At 41.1% G+C, this 23619-nt stretch overlaps 1 protein-coding gene across 2 annotated transcripts; it reads left to right on the forward strand.

Annotated features, from left to right (window-relative positions):
- Positions 1 to 308: 308 nt before the first annotated feature.
- Positions 309 to 22539, forward strand: LOC146380471 (uncharacterized). 2 transcript variants are annotated; one of them, XM_084939559.1, is made up of 11 exons: positions 309 to 630; positions 3229 to 3520; positions 4202 to 4768; positions 7870 to 8088; positions 8292 to 8582; positions 8968 to 9032; positions 9165 to 9271; positions 9387 to 9530; positions 12500 to 12631; positions 18642 to 18911; positions 19364 to 22539. In XM_084939559.1, the coding sequence occupies exons 2-11, from the start codon at positions 3369 to 3371 to the stop codon at positions 19571 to 19573; spliced, it is 2157 nt and encodes a 718-aa protein (XP_084795685.1). In that variant the 5' UTR covers positions 309 to 630; positions 3229 to 3368; the 3' UTR covers positions 19574 to 22539. The 2 variants fall into 2 exon arrangements, with proteins under 2 accessions (XP_084795685.1, XP_084795686.1); XM_084939560.1 differs by lacking the exon at positions 309 to 630 and having other exon boundaries at positions 655 to 3520.
- Positions 22540 to 23619: the final 1080 nt, after the last annotated feature.

A 23619-nucleotide genomic window follows, 5' to 3' on the forward strand; every position in this document is an offset into this window, starting at 1 on the left:
TCCTAATTTTTGCCTCATAACTTTTGCACTGTCCACTTCCTGCTGTGACAAAACAAATTTCCCACGTGTGGGACTAATAAAGGTTATCTTATCTTATCTTATCTTAAAACAAATAAAAGCAGCACGTACTCACATTTAAACACGGTGAACGGTAAATGTTTAGCCTTTCTGCTTGAAAGACTTAAATTAAGTTAATTTTCTGTCAAACGTTTTGATGAGTGAAGACTAAAAAACGATTTGCACAAGTGTTCCGAAATTCCTACTTTCACCTGAATGCATCAAAAAAGAACTCTCGGCGCACACGAGCATGACGTCATGCGCTCGGACCAAGCCGTGACCCGCTGCTCCTGCTAAGCTAAGGTGGTTCGTACCAACAGATGGTCCGCGTCAAACGCTCCGAAAACCCGCTTTCCTATGAAATGTGCCGCATTAAGCGATAACTGCGCAGTCGTAGGAAGAGCTACCCACCGCGGCAGCAGCGTTTTCAGTGAGCGCCAGTCACTCTCCGGGAACGCATGCTTGTATTTTAAGTTTACCGCAGCTAGCTGGCTAGCTCGTCAGCTCACCAAAAGTGAAACAGGAACGAGACTGAAAGCTCCAGGAGTTTGACTTCAGCACAGCCAAAACAAGGTGTGTTTTCACGACCTGACCTCGTCTTTTATTTGTACCAGCTAAGAAGTGTGCAGCCGTTATTATTAACGTTACTTTGCCGTGTTTGACAGGTGTAGCTGTGTTCATTTAATAAAGTCGTGTGGTTTAAAAAAAAGAAGAAGAGAGAAATGCCCTCGCGACAGGAGTTTTTAGCCATACTGCCACTGCATTGTTTTACTGTGCTTCATCACAGGCTGCCAAAAGGTGTTTTTGTATGAGGATCACACGTTTCCATACTGTAATGTATTCAGTCTGTAGTCCGAATGATTTTCAGTCGGACTGAATTATATACTGAATGATATTCAATCTCTAGTGAGTATAGAGAATCCCATATCAATATTTGTGTGTTATTCTTTTATGTTATATGTTATTGATTAGCTTGAAGACATGCCATGACTGTGCACCCCAGCTGTGGACATTGGTCTTAGGGGCACACTGTTGGATCACATCACTTCTAATTCTAAATGATAACAAACATCTATTTCTGCAAGAAAAGAAAGTGTTTACACATACTGGACAACACGGAGTTATGGTCAGAGGTTTGCATGCACTCATCATGTGCATAAATGTCACGTTAAGTCTGGGCTTTTAATGATTTCTTTTTCCAAGGTGGAATGATTGTGCAAAAAAAACCCCCAAAAACCCAAGAATCGGGTGCTCAAAAGTATACGTTCAGCCTCAAATATATGCATTGACCCCCATTAATATTTGGTAAACTGTCCCTTAACAAGTGGCACCTTAAGCAGATCTTTTTGGTGGCCATGAACAATCGTTTGACTTAATTCTGGCTTGATTTACGAACGCTCCTCTTGCCAGAATTCGTAGAGTTCTTTTAAATTTGTTGGTTTCCTGGCATAGACCTGTTGTAGTCCACAAATAGGATGGAGATGAGGGATTTGGGAAGCCCGTTCAGGAAGTTTAATGTTAGCCTGCTTTTTCCTATCTAAATGTATGTTTGGGATCATTGTCCTGCTGGAGCATCCGACTTGTGTCCAAGTTTCAACCGTCTAGTTTTTGATCTGAGGTAGAGTTGAAGAATTTGGAGGTAGTCGTCCTACTTCATAATTCCATTCAGTATCACAGCCCAGAGCGTGATACTATCACTGCCATGCTTGACAGCTGGAAGCTTCACTTTTACTCCTCCACACATACCTCTTGTCATTGTGGAGAAATACTCAATCCCTATCTCGCCTGGCCATCAAACATGTATCCAGAAGGCTTTTGGCTTGTCTACGTGGGCAGTTGCAAATTTCATTCAAGCTTGAAGGTGTCAATTTTGGAGCAGGAGCTTCTTTCTTGGATGGCAACATCTCAGTCCATGGCAATTTAAAACTCTTCACGGTGGAGAATGATGCTGGTATTTCAGCAATTTCCAATTCATGACAGGCTTAAGCCTTCGTGGTTCCTGAACATCCAAATCAATTTCCCCTCATCCGAGGGAGTCTGTTTGGGTCGTCTTCCAGATCTTGGCAAAATGGTGACATATCTGAATAACTGGTACTTATGTACAACTGGTTGAAGTGATGATCTTGGAATCTGCGGTTGTTTAGAAATGGCTTCAAGAGACCTTCAGTTCCTTGGACTTTCCTGTTATTCAGCATATAGGTCAGCTCAATGAGTGCTATCAAAAAAATCCTCTTTATGATGACAAAGAGAAACTACCGATTGTAGTCAGTCATGATCATTAACCAGAAGTTAATGGGCTTTGGCCTTGCCAATTTAAAAGAAAAAAAGAAAGAAAATCCCAAATAAATTCAAACTTGTACATCCAATTCTTGTTTGTATTTTTTTAAGTCATAAAGATCATTAAAAGCCAAAATCATCATGACATTTGTGCTCATGATGAATGCATTTTAACTTCTTTATGCGACGTAACAATATAGCCGTGATTGACCTAATAATATCTGTCAACAAATTCATCAGTCAGGGGATAATTCTGGGTCTTTTTCTTGGCTCAGTGGGGGCCTTTAGGAGCACGCTCATTGGTTCAGATATAATTAGCACATAGTCTGTTACCTTAGGAAAGAGTGGCTTATTCATTTTCCTAATATTTTTGGTGATTTTATAAACAAAAGTAAATTAAACCTCACTGTCTTTTTTGCCTCATTGGGCAACATTTAATGAGTCTTGAGCTTTTCCATATAGTTTATGCATGTAAACATGAATACTGTGGGGTAATCATGTTTGGTTATATCTCAGGGTTTTTCCATGTTGGATGTGACCTTTCAGGTCCACCTACAGTAAATACAATAAGTCTTTGTTGCCTTATTTAACAGAAATCTGTGTGTTGTTGTGTTTCCTGGATGTTTAAAAAACAAAATATTTATCGTGTTTGAGAAAATGAATCCCCGTTGAACATAAAAGCTTTATCCTTCATAATGGACAAAATCTGCATGTACCAAAATATTGTATTTTATTAAATACAACAAATTGTGTAATTACAGTAGCGGGAACTTGTTACATAACAAACTGTAACGTGTTAGATCACAGTCAGTGTGTTGATCACTCATTCTGTGCTTTTAGCTGTCAACACACTTTTTATAGGACATAAACATGGTTTCTCCCTTGCGTTAGCAGCAGCTTATCCCTCCGTCGTCATCATGGAGTCCTGAAATCTTCAGGCTTCAGCGACTCGCCAGGTCGCTTGTGGTTGCTTTGGACCAGAGGCCTCTTCAGCCTACAGCCTGTCCGACCTCCCAGGCTGAGGGAGCGAGCAGATGGGGAACTGGTGCTGTTGTCGCCATGAAAGTCCCTGCGGCAGTTTGGAGGAAAGAAGCGGTTTGCTGACCAGTGACTCGAAGGCCACCCAGTTCACAGGCTGTGAAGCTGTGGCTGGCAATTGCGGTCCTGAAGGAGATGATTGCATGAGGTGAGATGACTGGGAAAACACAGACAGGGAAACTCAAAGTCTGAGTGTGTGAAGGGTGCTGGGTGCTAATAAGACTTGGTGACCTAATCTGGTACAACAGACACACTTTCACAGGATTTCCCAGCAGTGTTTCGTTTCTCAGGTTCCTCCATAAGCAGCAGACCACAAACAATTTTAGAGCTGACTCAGAACACTTTCAGCTAAGACTTTTAAACGCTTGAAGAAAGCTTTGGAGTTTGCGGTAATATTGGATTTAAGCATCTAAAACACGCAGACAGTACCTGCATCTGTGGTCACAAAAGCACCATTAAATGCTGGAAAATGGGTGAAAACAAAATGACGATTAGATTTTCCCCTGTGGGTTGTGTAGGATGCACCATGTGACCCAATGACAGCACAAAACAGAGTACTGAGATCAGAAACGGGGTGAGGGGGACTTCCAAAGGTCTTAAAGTGTTTGTGGAAGTCAAAACATTTGTCATTTCATGAACTAACTGGTAATCAAAGAGATAATGTTTTGAACAAAGGTTATCTGCTTCCTCTCCACCTACAGGGTTGAAGGAATCCTGAAACATTTCAACAGCGTCTTATCTTTGGTCACAAAACATTGTTTTTCTGGGCATGAAAAGGGTGTAGCCGAGGCTCTGTGGCATTGCTAATGAATACTGTGTTGTCACTTAGGGATGAGGAGCGGAAGATGAGTCCTGAGACCGGAGAGCAGGAGCCTAATAACACTCAGGAAAATGGACCCTTGAAGCAGGAAGTCATTCAAATAGAGATGCCTCCGCCCTGCAACATGTCTGAAGAAAACGCCACCGGAGTACAAGATACAGAGGAATCTCCTGCTCGCAGTCGTCAACTTCCAATGCAGTGCGCTTTGGGGTCTGTCCAGGATGAGCACGCCAAGGCGGATTCTGAGGTTTTAAAAGCACCAGAGATAGAAGAAAACCCCCCCACGCAGGACAAAATCCCAGATGGCACCTCTCTGACACCTGAGGTGGTCTGCTTTGAAAAAACTCCGCATACTGAGGCAAACACAACAGTAGAGCAAACTGCAGCGAGCACAACTCATCATGACGAAGAAGAAAAAGTGACTGTTGAAGCTGCAGCTAAACCATCAGGGGAGTTTTCTGAAAATCACCAAGTGTCATCAGTGTCAAACATGCTGTTGGCTGCAGCTGCCCCGGCAGCCCAGCTGTCGTCTGTGTCTGTGGGAAAGCAGGAGCCTGAACCTGAGCCTCTGACATGGTGAGTTACATGAAATTAACCTGTAAGCTTAGAATTTAGCTTCCCTTTTATAATGATTTTAATATTTATTCTGAAGAGCTGGATAGAAAGTTCCAGTGCAGTTCAATGTCATATGTTGTCTGTATTTCTTTTAGAAGAAAATATGAACTTGGTAAAGCGCTTCTTTCTTGGTTGTGTGCACATGTTGGTGTGCTCGTTTTACCATGACATTTCCTGCATTAAAAATATAACGCCTTACTTAAAAGTACCACAATATCTTAGCACCTGTATAATGTCAAATACTGTAAGACTCCCTCTAACAGCTCCAGTGTCTAAAATTAAAATATTGTGACACAAATGCGACACGTTCTTCTACACGTGGTGGTTGTTTAATCAAGTTTCGGCAACACCAAACATTTATTTTGCTTTTAGTGGTTGGACACATTGATATGTGTATTGTATCACTTCCCTTTGCCATACAGGTGTTGATACATTGCTGCCAAATGTAGTTCGTTTTGCTAAAACAGGAAGCTGCTCTAAACGTCTGTCAACAACTTGACTTACCGGAGGATCTGCTTTATGACTCTGGGTTCAAGATGATATAGCTCTGCCAATGCTGTAAATTCCTCTCATACCAAGCAGATTAGTTTGTATATTCTTTTTTAAATTTTTAGTTTGATATGAATTGTGATGTCAAGTGTCCAATTTTGTCCCACCTAGCAGTGGTGAAATCCCTGGATCGAGATTGGGATCAGTTCCAAAAGTTAATCGCTTCCAAGTTGGGGGGCAAAAAAAACCCCTCTGTTTATATTTTCTTTCAAATACACCAAAATCTTTTTGAGTAATCCTGCAACAGAAAGACAAACTGAACCGCTCCTTTGGAGGTAACGATTGAGGATAAACTAAGTGACTGGTTTTTATATAGCCCTTTTCTACTTGAGCACTAAGAAAGCAGTTTATACAACATGTCTCATAACCCATTCATGCACATTCACACTCCAGAAGATGTATCAGGATCAACGTGTGGTTGAGTGTTTTGCCCAAGGATACTTTAGCATGCAGTCCACAAACCTTCCAATTAGTAGTACTGTACTACCACCTGAACACAGCCTCCAAGTGATTAGGAGTTGTAGTGAAGAAGAAGGCAGACAAAGTACAAAGCTCTTTACTTGAATTAACACACTGTTTAGAGTGAATATTATCATTACATATATTACAGTGAATAAACACATGGTTACTCCTCTCAGCTCTGAAAAGCTGATGGGGTATTGAGATCACCCTGCCAGGCAGGCGGGTAGCTGTGAAGTGTGGACACGAAAGTTTATGAATGCAATAACTGGAGAACGAGGCAACATAGTATTTCGAAACTGATACCACAGATGCTACTTAAATCTCAGACGAGTGTGAATCCCGGACATCGGAGTCAGAGATCAACTTTTCAGATTTTTCAAATTTATACCATAGGTGCATTTACTAGGAGGCTGAGGGTAGCACAGACAACCACTGGTATTTTTTTCTTCTGATGTATTGTTACACATATGTCTTGCAATATATAAAGTATTGTAGAATCACTGGGGATCAAAGTACTGTGATAGTATTGTGAGTTACTCTGAGTCCCAACCCTGCTTGCTGCAGTCTTACTTTGGTGGTTTACTCAATTATAATAATCCAGATGAAACAGCTTGGCCTCCTTAAAAATGGTTTAAAGACAGAAGACTGTCTTATTGTTTCTAGAGGATTGTAACATTTTCTAATCACATCTGTGTCTGGTTTGGACAGCTGCTAAATTCTTTTCTTTTTTGTCGTTTAAGTTTTTATTTGTTTTATAACAAACAAAGGAATAACAAATCTTAAACGTAAAGCAGCCAAGTCAGCGCTTACCATACCATTCATGAATCTGATCGTCCCGGTGGTGCAAGAGCAGTCCCAGGATTTCTTGAAGTTCTCTGTATTGTTATTTAGCTTGGCCAGCAGGTGTTCATACGACACTTTCTCCAGCATGAATTCCAACCAGTTTTTAATGTCCGGAGCAGAAGTGGTATTACATAATCTGTATAATCTGTGACCACTCCCACTTGTATCGCTGTATTTTGGTGTTTTAATATTAGGTATTATTGTCCGATTCCCCCAATAGGCATAGTCTTGGTGACATGGGTATCACCATGCCCAGCCACTTTCTTATGTGTTATAATTCTATTTTCCAAAATGGGGAAACGTATTTACAGTCCCAGATCGCATGCATAAAGGTTCCTGGTTCTGCTTGACATTTCCAACATAAATAATTGGTAAGTAGACCCGTTCTACAAAGGCTAGATGGAGTAAAAAAACTGTACTATCTTATAATGACTCTTGAATGTTTCCTATTATGTGACAGTATCTTTAACCATCCATCATCATTATTTGGACAGCCAAGGTCCCTCTGCCAGATAATCCTGAGAGCTTTACAGACATCTGTTTGTATGCTATTAAATAATTTGTGAAATGCGGATGCCTTGTGTTTGATACTGAGTAGATCCATACATTTTTGTATGTATGAAATTATCTTTAACAATGCAGCATCTAATCTATAAGTATTTCCAAAAGTTATCTTTTTGTTTTTTAACATTATATCTAAGCATGAAAACCCCAAAAAAACACCCCGCCTGTGTATATACATCACCTATATTGTGTGTCCCCTCCATAAGTCACTTTCCAGTATGCAGTTTATTCCCAACACAGATAAAAAGGTTGAACCATAATGAGGAGTACAGCTGTTTAAAATGTGACATGGCATGCATCCCGTGTCTCTTTTCTTTCTTTGTGTTTGCTTCTTGTCCTAAGTTCACCATCCCTTTAATCATTAACCTCCTTTTTTTTATTTTTAGATCTGTGGTCGCATTAGACCATCAAACTGTTGCAGAATCACTGATCAGGGCCGTTTTATGACCATGCTGTTAACGCTCTATAGGCCTTGACTTACTACTTTTGGTTTTTCAAGTATGACATGTGGTGATAGGGGCTTCTATGGATAGCTTTATTACTGAACATTATTACACATGTACGACTGTGTAATCACTTGCTTTTACATTTGTGCAAGCAATAGTCCATTTATTTTTTTACCTTTCTTATTGCTGTCTGCTCAGTGCCGGGACAGATGATTCAGACAGCAGGGAGCCCAGTCCTGAAGACCCACAAAGTCTTGATGTCTCCCAGTTGTCTTCTGGATTGGAGCCCTCGGAACTCGACCACAGCGGTGAGGGACAGGACTCTGCCAGCTCAGTGAAGGAGCCAGAAACCACAGCTCCAGCAGACGCCAGAGAGAGGCCAGTGGGTTCAGAGTTTGCAATAACAAAACAAACAAGGTATTTGTTTACGTGAACTCTGGACTTATGGCGGCAGAGTGGCACTGTGGTCACTAGGGGGCGAACTCTTACCATTGCATCTTCTATGACATTCAGCCCTCCTCATACCTGCAGTTTTCCTACAGCTAAATGTGTGCAAGTTTGAGTTTAAGACATGAATGGTAAACTTGGCTTTATACACAAAACATGCATTTTCTTTTCAGCTTGCCGTTAGATGAAGATAAAAGGTCAGATGCGGAGCATACACCTGCAATGTCAGAGGAGGTCGTGTCTGTGGAGAAAACCAAGCAGGAACCAATGTTAGTGCAGGATAACGATGAAGATCTCCCCAAGGTCAAGCGGAACGATGAAGAGATAAAAGAGGAGAGGCCAACTGAGGCCGAGACTGAACCTGTGAAAGATGCTGAAGGCGAGGAGGTTACAGGAAAAAAGGAGCAGCTGGCAGAGAGCGCAACCAAGAATGTTATGGCTGAGGCCACGGAGAAGGAAGACAGGTCTGTAAAGATCACCTCTGTTCACTTTATAGTCCTGAATTGAATCACAGCATCTGTTGAAAGAATAAAGGAGGTAAAACCACTTTTACCCAAGAAACAGATGGGATTATGAGACAAAAATGTAGCAAAATACACACAAATTATGTGTTTGGTATTTATAGTCAAGTTTATGTTTATTTATTTTTTTTTATTTTTTTGCAAATGTCACAGAAAAATGAAATCTGGACTTAATCTCACTAAAAATACTCACACTTCAAATGTTTAAGTTGTCCCTGTCCCAGTTGGCATTGACTTAAAATTGCTCGATATGGAGATCCAGGACCAGGCTTTGGATACACAAAAATAACTTGTTTGATTAAAAATAAGTGTTTCTGTTTTATCATAGTGAAGAAGATTTGTACAGAGGCGAAGAGGAGCTGTCTGCGTCACAGCCCGAGCTGGAGACAAAACGTCAGTACATCCTCCACTTCTATTGCATCAGTGATTTTCAACAAGTGCAGCTTTTGTCTGTCATTTGAAATCTGGACAATAGTCTTTTTGTTCTGCCCATCGTCTCACCTTTCTCTGCTATCCCTCGCTCAGTTTTAAAGGTGGAGGACAGATGCAGTTTGTCACCGGTGGTGAATATTCTGTTGTACAGTGAGAGGGAGTGGAAGGGAAATACTCCTAAAAGCGCTCTCATTAAAAAGGTTGGTGCCTGAAGTTTCTCAGAAGAATCATTTCAGGTTAAAGCCAGTTCTTATTTATTTAGTTTTACATTAATGGCTAGGATGTTTCCTCTAATGTCCCCGTGTGTTGGTGCAGGGTTATAAGGAGATGTCCCAGAGCTTTGCCAGCGTACGAAGAGTCAGGGGGGACAACTACTGTGCCCTCAGAGCCACGTTGTTCCAAGTGTTGTCCCACAGCACCCAGCTGCCTGCATGGCTGCAGAATGAGGACGTCATCATGGTAAATTTTCACTTCTGCATCTTATCGTTCAGAGCTCACGCTGAAACCAGCCCCAGCATGGCCAAGAGTTGAAACCACTGCTGTCAGCGATTGCTGTAAGAAATTGCAGCTTCCACATTTTGTCCACCCGCCATGCTCTGTGCAACTGTTCAGACCTGTTTGTGTGAGAGGCTGTTCTCCAAAGGCAACAAAGCAGAACTGACTTTACACTGGGCACAGCAGCAGTGGAAAAGAGGAATTAGAAAAGTATCATGTACCGTAAACCTCAGTCACACAGGCGCAGGTTGGCGACTCCATGACAACCATTGGTTGCTAAGGAAAAATTGCTATTCCCCAAAAACTAAATGACAATCTGAATTTCAGTCATTTAGCAGTTCCTGGAAGTCACAAGGATTTACCAGGGGATCCCATGTGACTGGGGCTTTAGGTACTATGTTAATGCTGATTACGGTGATAATTGGCTGCTTTGAGATTCAACATGTTGTGCGTTCAGAGATGCGCTTTCACATCTCATGCTTGTAACGAGTGGTTATTAAAGTTACTGTTCGGAGGAGTCTGGCCATTCTCCTCTGACATGAACAAAGCATTTTTCACCCAGCGATCAGTGTCTGTTAATCCAAGAGATGGTTCTGTGGGAAAATCCCAACAGATCATCAGTTTCTGAAATACTTACACCAGCCTGTGGGCGATCGTGGCTCAAGAGTTGGGAGTTCGCCATCGCCAGTGTGTGAATGTGTGTGTGAATGGATGTGTAAAGCGCTTTGGGGTCCTTAGGGACTAGTAAAGCGCTATATAAATACAGGCCATTTACCATTTTACCAGAAACTATGCCACCTTCAAAGTTTGTTAAATCTTCCCCATTCTGATGCCTATTTTGGACTTCAGCAGGTCGTCTTGATCATGTCTAAGGCTACGTTCACACTGCAGGCGAAAGCGCATCAAATCCGATTTTTTTGACCCTATGCGACCCATATCTGATCATGGTATGACAGTGTGAACGGCACAAATCCGATATTTTCAAATCCGATCTGGGTCACTTTCGTATGTGGTACTGAATCCGATACATATCCGATGTTTCAGAAAGCGACTGCTGTGTGAATGGTCAAGTCGCATTAAATCCGTCTTTTACGTCACTGACACAAGACAGACGCCAATTATCAGCGCCGGAGAAGCGCCCGATAAGACATCGCGAACGCTTCCTGGCCATCCCGTGAAACTGCTGGGAAGACAACGTTGGAGAAACGTTATCATTTTATTTGTACTGTATAATCTGCAGATTCTGACAGAAATCTGCAACTATCCTTTGAAGCACCGCTCCTCTAAAACAGCAATAAGGATAATTATTAGGTTATCTACATTATTATGTAAATAACAAAATAACTTAAAGCAAAAATTGGGAAACGTGAAGTCCGAAGTCTTTATATTGAGGGCCATCAGTCAAACAATATTGTTTGCTCTGGGTCTAAACAGAGCGCGTTGTGTGTGACATCTTCTTTTGCGGAGAAACTAGGTTTCCTTATGTGCAATACTGAGATTGTGATTATGTAAAATGCAGCAGCAGAATGGGTTTTTGGGGTGTGACTACTCCTGCAAGCTTGACTGGCACACATATAGTTAAAGGTATGTTATTTAAAAGAAAAAAAGGATACTGTACTGTACTAGAACTGTGTGTAAATACACCTTCCAACAACTTGATGCGTTCTCATAAACATATAATTAATCAATAAAAAATAGATAAAAGTGGGCATTTCCCTTATGACATCTTCCTTCTTACCCATGGTGTTTTACATTTGGGGCTAGAGACCGGCCACATAAGTATTGTGTCAAAAGCAGAGAAGTAGAGACGTCTCAGGCCTTAGTGTGCTCTGAAAGGACATTAATATTTGTTCCTGGATCTTCAGACTCAAGACATGAAGCATCATACCTGTTTTATTTTCAGAGAAGGGCCTTCTACAGATGGGGAAAACCTCCAAGGTGGCTCTGCATCCAGTGTTTTGTTATTTTTGTTGTTGTTTTTGCCTGTTTTTATTACAAAGGACTTTGTGGTTTTTGACCTGTGAAAGGTGCCGTATAAATAAAGTTTACTTACTTACTAGTAGAAACAGGCTGGCTGGCCGTGCCCGTTACCGGGTACAGTCTGAATGTAATTTTTTTTTTTTTTATCTGTCTTGCTAACTAAAACTTATTTGTCCTACAGCAGCCACCGTAGCTAGGAGTATGCACTGTAGTTATTCTGTCTGCCTTCTCTCTCCCCAAGCGGTCGCGGCAAATGGCCGCCCCACCCTGAGCCTGGTTTTGCCAGAGGTTTCTTCCTGTTAAAAGGGAGTTTTTCCTTCCCACTGTCGCCAAAGTGCTTGCTCATAGGGCGTTATATGATTGTTGGGTTTTTGTCTGTATGTATTATTGTAGGGTGCACCTTACAATATAAGAATAAGAATAACTTTATTTATCCCGAGGGAAATTCTTTTGTCATGTACATGCTCAAAGCAGCAGGAGAGACAGAGGAACAGATGAATAAGATATACAATATATACAATAAGAATAGTAATATACAATAATAATGCACCTTGAGGCGACTGTTGATGTGATTTGGCGCTATATAAATAAAATTGAATTGATTTGAATTGGGAGGAATAAGAAAACAAACCTCGGTTGACTGCAATCTGCAATATACCTAATCCAACAGTGAAAATTTTACACAGCGTAACTAATGTATTATCTTAGTTAACAGTTTTCAATTTTCCTGCGACTTGTGTCCATTTTATAAACAAAAAAAGTGTTTTATGCTGACAACATAGTCACTAACTCTGGTCTGAGAAGTCACGTTGCTAATATCGAATGGTTAATTATATACAGCTGTTGGTAGAAAAGAACCAAAAATTTACTGCAGAAGTGATCATTGCCCCATCAGTGGCTTGGTTCTTGTAAACACTGTTAATGTTATATAACGTAATTCTTTGTGTTTACAGCTGCCAAAACAACTGGAGGCTCAGGATGGGCTGATAAGTCAGTGGACATTTCCTGGAGAGTGCCTGCAGAGAGATGGGATAGGAGATGCCGTCCAGCAGCTTAAAGGCTACATGGAGCTTCTCCGTAACACGGTACTGGCTGCAGACCTTCACAGAAACTCGCACACAGCAAGAAAGTATTTCGAAAACACAACAAGCGTAAACCACAGCGCTATTTTTATGCCATTTGTGGACACTCGAGGGTATTGATATTCACCATGAAGGGTTGGCTGATTGCTACCATATGTTAAAGGGAGGTAGTTTTCTAAAGGATGTGTGGCTTCTTTTTTCCTGTGTGTCATTAAAGCAGCCTGGTAATGCTCTGAGGGGATTTAGAGGAATAGCAGGAACTGAACTGATAAAAGCACTTTAACAGTCTGAGGCTTGGTGTTGAATTTATATTCAGTCGCTGCCTGGTAGGATGAGGAATTCTGGTGTTTACATACCTCTGTTGTGTTACGAGATGTAGCTGTAGCTGTGTATCTGACAGTATAATCTGTGGTCTGTCTCGTAGTCTGCGTAGTTTGTGTCATGTACATTTAAGTGTATAGGGGAAAGACACTCAATACAGCAGCTTTGCAATAGATAAAAATGGTGAAAAAAAATGGTGATATCTGATTCTGTAGTGTGTATCATCATAAAGGAAATAACCAACAAAAAATCCTTTTTGACCAGATCAGCCTGGGGACCAATGTCAAGAACAGATCAGTAACTACAAGCGTCATTTTCACACCTTTGAAAACTATAAAGTGGTGTATTTACAAAAAAAAAATCTCCCCGCAACAACAACCTTGGGGTCGTAATTTGTTGTTGATGCTTCCATCCATACAAAAAAATTATTGAAACCATCAGTGCTTCCATTAATCTCTATACCATAAGGTTTCAATTTATCGCAAGAATCCATGTGCCAAATAGCATTTGGCCCTTTATTGCTTAATAATCTGTTGGATTGACCCGCTGCACCACATATCCCATTTGAATAGCTCAAAGGTGTCCAGCGTTATCCTTGAATCTGTCCATTGTGCTGTAGTTCTTTATGCACAAATGACATCACCTCATCTAAATCGGTGTGTTGTCTTCTGGATAGAGCCATTTCCTAACATCGTTTCTTCAAAGTCTGGATGCTTATGATAATGTGCTGATTCTGAGGTAAAATCATGAGTAGTTATTTGGTGCCACTATAAAAGTAAAATTTACTTAGGTCATCTAATGTTGGCAAAGCAAACCTGTTGTGCAAAGAGACGGGTTTGCTTGAACCCGTCTCTTTGGCTGTATTTAAATACACCCGCCCTGTATTTTTTTTTTTTTTCTACCTTCAGCGGCCCGTCGTAAACAAATGAATGTGTCATTATGCAAACAAATAAATGTTTTCAGCCAAGATATGTCAAGTGACCGAGTGCGTGCAACACAGTAGTCAATTTGCTCATTGACAAAGACTCATTCAGACTGATGGTGGCTACATGCTGGCAATCTGCCTGCATTTATGAATTAGAAAGCAGTTATTTGCAAACCTGCAAAAATCTCTCTGAGAGCGACTGCAGTCAGTCCAAGTCAGACTGTGACTGTTTGCACAAAGGTTGCATTCCCTTTAGATGCAATCAGCTTGTGATCAAATATGCTCGTGAGTGTGCAACACCCTCAAGCTCTGAGCAACCATTTAGTCACCACAAGTTGCAGTCAGCTACAGAATGTAAAAAAAAATTCAATACACTCACCAATCAGAGGCAAGGAGGATGCTTTTTACCCATGTTACTGAGCCGTTGGCGTGCTCTGAATTAATATGTAGTATTTGAGTTTAACTTAATTAAACTTTAGCTGTCTGCTTTTTGGTTGAGTTGAAGTTTGCTTAGCTAATGTTATCTGCTCGAGATGAGTCCTCTTCTTCATTGTTTCCCCAGAGTTTTTTAATTATCATTATTTTTATTTTATTTTTTTTATAAAATATTGACATTCTGGTGCCAGTTTAGCTTAATGGATGAGCAAGTGATCATCTGCCACATGACCAGAGTGCAGCAGTGTGTTCGCTGCTCCACTATCCAATAAAGGTGAAAATGCCCCAAATTTTTCTGGTCTGTACGTGACTTACTCAACCTTCTGAGCCACAGCCACCCTGATACAGAAACCTGAAGGACATACACACATTTTAATAAATGTGAAACTGCAGGGAAAAAGGGGTTCCTAGTGCAATTTGGAGAAAAGTCAAAGATCAGATTGTTTGAAGTCCAACTACAAGTGACAGGCTCATCGGGTGTGTCTGTGTTACCCAGAGATCATTACTAACATGCTGAACATTTGCAATAAGAACTGTTCTCCTTGGCAGGTGCAGACAGCAAGTGTTAAATAGTAACAGAAATTATATGAAGTGGAAAAATGTTGAGTGTAAAGTAATGCATTGTCATAAAGGGCATCAAGCTTTTTTATCCTTAACACTCAACATCCAGGTCCCGGACTGTCGTCAGCTTACACTTTGGTGACTAAGTGTGCCTTTGTTCCACTGACTCTCAATGCTTTCTTCTTGCTGGTTGTCAGATTGACTGTTGATATTTGACCTGTTGCCTACTGACAGGTGATGTAATCTCCTTTGTAACAAAACATTCAAACAGCTGTCTCCTGATGGCTTCAGGGCACTAGACACATTCCCACTATTCTTGTGCAATAAACCCTCTATTGTTGTGTCGGGTTTGGAAACACAATCACACAATCCGACCAAAGATGTACGTCATATTTCTTGGCGATTTCCAGTGGGGAAAAAAGGGACAGTAAAACGTCAACAAGCAAGTCCAACTGAAGTATTTGTATGATACTGTCTGACTGTTGTTCGTTCATTCCACAGTTTCACCCAACTATACTGGCACCATGATTCTCGTTTGCTTTGTTTACAGCTGTACACTGCTGACCGGTTTTATTAATGAAAAAAAAGAAAAAAAAGAAGAAGAAGCAAACAAAAAAAAAAACGTTACTGACACAGTTATTGTCCCTCCACATATAGGACTCAGTTCTGCTTCTATGCGCCATCTTTGTTTACTCTTTCCCACCCAGGCTGACTTCTGATTGGCCAACATTTCTACACGGATAGGAATATAGCGCCACCTGCTGCTTTGGCATGTTCCTAGCAGCGTTTTCCTTCGTTTTTGGCTTTTATGTGTGGACGGGATTTTTAAAAAAAACGAAAACGGAAAATCTCCGTTTTCAAAAATACCCGTGTACGTGTGGACGTAGCCTTAGTGCTCTATTGATCAGCCATCATGCATGACACCTGTGTTTGTTCTTGAGTCATAATCGCATTGATATTAGGTTCTGTCTGGCCAAAAATGATTACGTACTATTATGGGAGGTGATAAGAGAAAGAGGAATTTTTGCCTTAAAGAAAATTTGATTAAAATAAACAAATAAGACTTACAGTGCTTTTCTACTCTAGCACTTGAAGTCAATTAAATTATGTGTTATTGATCTGGTCAGTGAAGTGGCAGAGGGGGTTGTTAATTAGTTTCAGCTGCTTTAGAGTTCGTGAAATTACCAAGAGGCATTACCACTGGGGCAACAATTAGACAACCCCCAAAACAATTTTTCCCCTCCTCATCTTCTCTTAGTTTTTTCCACTTGTTTAGCATTTTTCAAGGTGTCACTACTGGTACCATGAGGCGATACCTGGACCCTACAGAGATTGCACAGTAGTTCTAACTCTTGCAGGATGGCACATCAATACGTGCCATTGCCAGATGTTTTTTTTTGTGTCTCCCAGCACAGTGTCAAGAGCACGAAAGAGATTCTATGAGACAGACAATTACTCTAGGAGAGCTGGACTGGGCTGTAGAAGGCCCTTAACCCATTAGCAGGATCTGTTTCTTCTTGTTTATGCAAGGACAAATAGAATTAGCCTTGCCAGAGCTAGAGCAATGACCTCCAGCAGGCCACCCATGTGGGTTTCTGACCACGTGGCTGAAACAGACTTCATGAGGGCCCAACGTCATCTAGTGGGCCCTGAGCTTACTGCCTAGCACCGTAAAGCACGATTGGCATTGGCCATAGAATACCAAAATTGGCACACTGGCCTGCTGTGCTTTTCACAGATGAGTGCTGGTTCACCCTGAGCACATGTGACAGACGTGAAAGAGTTTGGAGAATCCCAGGCATGCATGCAAACCCATGGGGGCCACACAAATTACTCAGTACCATTTTAAGCTACAGCAATGAAATTTTGGCAAAACCGACTAGCTTGGCACATCATTTTTTCACTTCAGTTTTCGGGGACTCTTTGAATTTAGCGCTCTGTAGCTTGATACTTCTTATTTCCATCAAACAACATGGCATCCTTTTCTTCCTAACACATTACCCAGTCTGTACAAGTGTAGATTTTTCCCCATGGGCGTTTGATGTGTTTTCAAAGTATTCCTTTTTTTTTTGAGCCGTGCACTTCCATCTTACACACACTCTCTGATTGGCAGTTTTGAGGTCCAGCATCCTGACCAGCGACACTTCGACTGACTGGAGGATCTAGTTACCCCCAACCTTCCAATTAGCAAACACATCCCTGTACCTCCTTAACCACAGCTGCCCCATCCCAACAACTAGGGATGGACCGATCCGATATTACGTATCGGTCCGATACTGACCTAAATTACTGGATCGGATATCGGAGAGAGATAAAAAATGTAATCCAATTCATTAAATATCTCAAAAGCACCTCACAAAACTGCGACCAATGACTGTAGAAAAGGTCATTGCTTGCGACATGGCGTAACTCAGCTCATAACCCTAGCATGTTGGAGCAGTATGCGTCACGTGATAGAGCGGCTGTGGCGTGCGAGACCTCTCGGCAGTCGCTACCAAACCGGCATTTCATCTCCGAGAAAGTTAACCCAGAGAGAAGTAAAGCAAGTGTGTAAGTTCATCTCTGAATGTTTGTAAAGCATTCCCACGTTAAGCTTAACAACCGATATATGGAGTGACTGCCTCTTCTCTCTCCCTCTCCTGTTGCTACTGCAATCATGAAACTGATCAATGATCAGCTGATCGGCTTTTCTGTGGCCACTCCCGTCTCTCTTGTTTGTTTTTGGCCCACTTTGCACCAGAAAGAGGAAACCAGCGGCTAACGAACAGCAGCACGTTTAAGCTTGATAAGCTGTTGTTAGAATTTATTTAATATTACTTTCTACACCAGGATCCTTTTCTGCGTAGCTGACGGCTGGTAACTGTGCAGGGGCGGATCTAGCAAAGTTTAGCCAGGGGGGCCGATAGGGCATTAACAGGGAAAAGGGGGCACAAAGAAATACTTCTTTCTTATTCTCCTTTAAAATGTCGAGCTTTTAATAAATAATTATCTGAATCTTACACCCAAAGTTTTAATCCGACGTAAAATGAACAGAAGTCCATTACTGTATATAGTAACTGTTAAGTCTAATATATACCCTAGTAAGCTATAGTACTTTTTCCTTTGGGAACCATCTGTGCAGTCTGCACTTCTGTTGAAGAAAGATGTTGAATCTATTTAATTATTGTAGAAAAATTATTGATTTCTGTGCATTTTGTTTTATTTTATTTTATTTTAACACGTGCATTAAATTAAAGTTGATTACGTCAATTAAGCATCACGAGGCGGAGGGTGGTTCCCTATTTTTTTTGTTGGCCACCCTATTAGTTAGGTTGTTTAATATTTCTGCTAAGTACTCTTTAAAATACCAGAATAGGGAGGATGGTGTGGGTTTAAGTTTATTAGCTCAGTGTTGCTGAACTATGAAATATTTTGGGTGCAGTGTATTTTTTGCATACAGGTTTATCAGAATAGCTTTAGTGTTTTGTTTTGTTTTTTTAATGTGAGTATGAACTTATACAAAATGCAGCAAGATATTAAAAAAACTGTTTTATTGATTAAAAAAAATACACTATATCGGATTCATATCGGTATCGGCAGATATCCAAATTTATGATATCGGTATCGGACATAAAAAAGTGGTATCGTGCCATCTCTACCAACAACCTGCCCTCATTATCTGAGCTTTAAGTTCCATAACCTGAAATTATGTCTGAAAAAAGCAGTAAATTCTCATGTATAGCCAGCTGTTTTAGACCTCTTCAGTGACTGATACACTTTATTTATCTCCAGTGGCAGGCAGCGGTGGACTGTGCCACCGACGCTGAGCGTCAGCAGCTCTGTGAGCGAGTGTTTCACGGTGGAGAAGAGGAGCTCGGTCTGCTGGAGGCTCTCAAGCTGCTGATGCTGAGCAGAGCGGCAGAGCTGCACAGCTGCATGCAGGGCGGTGAAGACGTCCCCCTCTTCTGCTGGCTGCTGTTCGCGCGGGACTCCTCCGACTGTCCACGCTCTTTCCTCTCCAACCACCTCAGCCACGTGGGCCTGACCGCAGGTCTGGAGCAGGTGGGAAGCGTCTCTGTTGTTTTTGAGAACTTTATGGTAAAAGGTTGCTGGGAATTTTCTTCCCACTGAGTAAACATCTGTCGCACTCAGTAACAAAAACAACAATTCAGGTGTGTTAACATTTTTGTCATGTGAGAGCCGAATAGTAAAACATGCCGGCGCTTGCTCTGTTTTTTGTTTTTTTTTTCCCCGCTTGTTTTGAGTGATGGTGGCGTTGCACCATTGGCCCCAGGGCGGAGATGGTTTTCAACTGCTGAGCGTTTTAATTGTTATTTTCATTTTTTGAATAACAGATTTTACAAGCTCTGCTTCTAAAGAGAGACTCCACCCGTAAATGTTTTGTGCTGAAGCAGCTGATCAAACATGGAGCTGTTTGAGAAGTCTGCTGGAGTTCCTCTGTAACGGTGCAATTATCTCCTCCCCCCTCACTTTGCGTTTTCTCTCTTGGGCAGGTGGAGATGTTCCTGCTGGGCTACGCCCTGCAGTGTACCATTCAAGTTTACAGACTGTACAAGGCAGACACAGAGGAGTTTGTCACCTACTACCCGGACGACCATAGGGACGACTGGGAATCTGTGTGCCTCGTCACAGAGGATGATCGCCACTACAATGTGCCCGTTGTAGAAGCTGCAGAAACACAAAAGGAGCTCCCCTCCAGCTGATTGCCACTGCAGAAAAACCTCCTGCCATACAAACACCCCTCAGGTTGATCAAGATTTATCAATTAAAGGTATAGTTTTGGGAAGTGTGCTTATTAATTGACAGCCAGCAGTAAGTTTGCTTAGCTTAGTACAAAGAATGGAAGTAAAGGGTACAAACATACAACCACCAGCACTTTTACTTGTTTGATTTTGTTTTGTTTTTTTACTTTAATCCACACAGAAATCAATGACACATTATGATTTTCTTCTTCTCTGGACAGAGGCGCCTCGCTAACCTTTCTCTATTTCCTTTATTATCTATTAACCTTTTGTGGTAATCAAAGATTTTATCCTCTTGCTAAATTAGTAACAGGTTATATAATTGGCTTCAGAAATTTTAAGCCAGGCTTTTGTTAAATTTACATGTAAATTTCACGTAACAGAGACTAAGCCAGCAAAAACACACCCATGCTGTTGAGGAGAGCAGAACAGGTTAGACAGACACACATGCATCAGCACGAATCAGCTGCTGCAGCTGTGCCGAGCATGGGTCACATCTGTCTGGACTGTTAGATGAAAAAGGGATCACAGATCTGTTGCTTTAAATTATGAGCGATCTTTACTTCTGGTGGAGTGTGTGCACAGTGATAGAGGTGAATGCACGTTAAGAGCCTGGTCTCAGTTTTAATCTCCATCATAAAAAAGCTGTTTAAATATCAGCAGGAAAGAGAAACAAGACAAACTCTTCTGTTGTGATCGCTAGTTGGCTTAAATTAAGATACTTCTGAAGGAAAGGTGCTGGTGGGAGCATGTTCTTACCTTTGGAATGAGTGGTAACCTGAAACCTGCAGACCTCCACAAGAGACTGATGATTTTTGTTTTGGGCCTTTTATTAGAGATGTTCCTGGCTAGTCATCATTTCTAAAAGGCAAAAAAATCACTCAGAAAACTTTTAGAATAGAGCAGACCTTAAATCAGGGATGTCAAACTCATTTTAAGTGGGCCGGACAGATGAAAATCTCCTTTGTGTCAGCGTGAAGAAGTGCGATTTCAACACTATGTCTCAAAGGAAATGCTGCTGCAGCGGACAAAAGAATTCTGGGATTTGATTACAAGAAATAAATGTTACAAATTACAGAAAAGTTCTGGTAGCTCATTGCCCAGACTGTCCTGCAATTATGAAGCATACTTTTTTATTTTTAATTTATATAAAATGCTCTATTTTATTTATCAATTTTGCTGTGGACACGCTGTAAAAAAGGAGAAACTTCTGTAGTAGATGGTGCAGCTTTTCTGTCATTTAATTGGTTATCCAGTACTCAATTACTATGGTGCAGTATGTGTGGCTGTGGAGGCGATCTTAATTAGTAGGAAAAACAGTAAAACACACAGAAAACAGTCCAATATAAGTCCACGATTTCTTACATTGTCTAAAGATATCCAGTTGGCCAGATTGGAGTCTTTGCCAGGCCGATTCCAGCCCCCGGGACTTACGTTTTAAATTTGACATTCTGCAAACACATTCCGCGTTAATGAAAAGGTCCTTTTTTCATTCATGCAAGCACACCCCGGTGCAGAATGTGGTTAAACCTGGCTTTAGCTGCTTGTTTAACCAGCTATTTCAGCAGCTGACTAGCGGGGAGGCAACATTTAAATAACTAGTCAACTGGTACTGTTTGACAAATATTATGGTCTGCTGTGTAGTAGGGCCCATTCAATAAGTTTTTGCTTCAGTTGTAGTGAGTTACTACCTGAATGTCGCACTGATTACGGAGCGTATCCGTCTATGCACTGCACCCATACAGTCTGTATGTGGAGTTTTCTGGATAACCTTGCGAGCATTAGCTGACACGTTGACACATCTGGCCCCAAAAACCAAAGTGCTTAAGACCATTAAGCAAACGTAACGTCACAGTGACTGTGTCCATCTTCTGTATACAGTTTGTTTTTGGCAGAGAACGGCTAGCTGTTCCCCCCCGCTTACAGTCCTTATGCTAAGCTAAGCTGACTGCCTCCTGCTTCACATATCTAACTCAGCAAATAAGCACACGTCCCAAAAATCTTGACCTATTCCTTTAAAAAAAACAACACACAACAAAATGCTGATTCAAGACCACGTACAAGATTTGGTTTACATGTTCTTGTACACACTGTACTGTATACACAGTTTTCTATTTGGATATGTGTACATATCGGATATCCTGTGATTATCTCAGATAGACGCAGATTCCTTTGCAGGGTGTCATTTTGGAAGGAAAAAAAGCCCAAATTTTCTCAGAAGTCTTTTTTTTTTTTTTTTTTAAATGTAAAATTTTGAGTGAAGCTGCCAACAGCGCCAAAAACTTTAGGTGATGGTATTTACACTGGATGTTGGGCACTTTGAGTGTTAATTTATTGTTTTGTTTTTTAAAACAAGTGTGACCGTCTAAATTCATTAAGTGAAGCAGCTGAATTAGTCAATGAAGGGTTGGACGATTTATCAGGTTCAACACCAGATGACGATCAGAAGATTACTCGCATCCTCTGTGTCAGAGGTGTGATTTGTGGCAGTCTGTGTGTGCATGTGTGTTTGACTTTGTGTGTATGTGTGTGTTAAACTCAATGTGTAACATGCTGCCTTTTAACCAAGCTGTTCTGAAGGGAAGAAATGTGCCAATGTTGCTGCTAACACTGGCAACAGACCCAACCACCAGCCGCTGGACTCAGAAAAGGCTCGCTTGGTCCTCCGTGTTGCCTTAGAAATAATGCACAGTAAGAATGAATGTTGGATATTGGTGATAAGAGGCCATTTATGTCTTAATTCCAGAGCAGATAAAGGTGATTAAAGAAAAGAAAATGTTATGCCATTTGCAGGAATTCTTTGACAGTTCTTGCACTGTCAAACGTTTTGGACAGCATTTAAATAAAATGATTTTTTTGGGGGGTGGGGGTAAAGTTCTGGATTGAGGTCTGTAGACAAAATAAAACGGTGTAAAAACGTTCTTAAAGTGGATCTTTCCTCTTTGTCTTATGTATACTATTACAATAGTGGATGCTCATTTAAAATAGGGCCAGTGTGCTCGGCATATGCACAAGTAATCGTTTTCATCCCATTTAAGAGTTTTCTTTTTTCTAATCTTGGCTCTGCATGATGTCAGTGAGGGAGAGGATATCTCTAATATGGTCATCTCACAAGCTCCACCCACAAGTTTGCAAGGGGCAGCCAATTAGAATAAAGTTGTGTTAAACAGGATGAGGATGAGTTTAAAAGCATCTTAAACTGGGTCTTTATGCAGCTCATCCTCTGTGCGAAACATGCCATCTCTTTAAGACTTCCATATTTTAACTCTTCACCCTCGGATACCTTCTCGGGGTCACCCTTGTTTCTCTTTCCTGAACTGGTGTCTGACCTGCTTCCAGAACAAAATGACTGGCTACGCATCAGAGGACTAGGTATACCCTTGGAAAAACCTGGAAATTACTCTTCTTAACTACAAAGCCACATCTTTGTAGATATATACTGAGTTGTCAACACTGGCCATCTAGGGTACTGGGGAGGTTGTCAGATGTCTTTATGGCAGAAAAGAGTAAAAGCCCACTTTCTTCTGGTTGCCCCTCGCCTGACTTCTGAAATCTGAACCTGGTGCTTGTGAGCACTGCTTCCTTCGCTTGCCAGCGTTTTTGTTTTGTTAATACCAAATTCAGATGTTGAAAAGAACAAAAACATTAGTTTGTAATCACAAAAGGTTTGCAAGATTGGTCAAATTTGTCAACAGAGCCCGCACGATGAGACTTGCACAGATTTATGAAAACAGTGTTTGTATTTTAATACATGTTTTAAACTTATTAAATCTCACCCCTGACACAAATGTCATATAATGAATAAAAAAATCTAAGCTGAAAGAGTCCAAAATCCACTATAAATTCAGTTCCCTTTAGTTTTCAAAGCCAAAAATAAAACAATACAGGCCTAAAAAAAATTCTGCTATAACCGAACTTGTAACCAGTAAATTAAATTTTCTCGGATCCATTCATACACGCTCTCTGATGGAGTATAATGCAGATTTAACAATGGTTACCTGCTTATT

This window comes from Perissodus microlepis, chromosome 9, assembly GCF_051167445.1.
Source record: "Perissodus microlepis isolate ML-2025 ecotype Zambia chromosome 9, ASM5116744v1, whole genome shotgun sequence".
Lineage (NCBI taxonomy): Eukaryota > Metazoa > Chordata > Actinopteri > Cichliformes > Cichlidae > Perissodus > Perissodus microlepis.

Excerpts from the sequence above, each read along its gene's own strand:
- LOC146380471 (XM_084939559.1), top strand. The coding sequence starts at position 3,369 with ATGGGGAACTGGTGCTGTTGTCGCCATGAAAGTCCCTGCGGCAGTTTG. Across the intron at positions 9,272-9,386 it reads AAAGCGCTCTCATTAAAAAG|GGTTATAAGGAGATGTCCCA; the intron begins GTTGGTGCCTGA and ends GTGTTGGTGCAG. Across the intron at positions 9,531-12,499 it reads AGAATGAGGACGTCATCATG|CTGCCAAAACAACTGGAGGC; the intron begins GTAAATTTTCAC and ends TTGTGTTTACAG.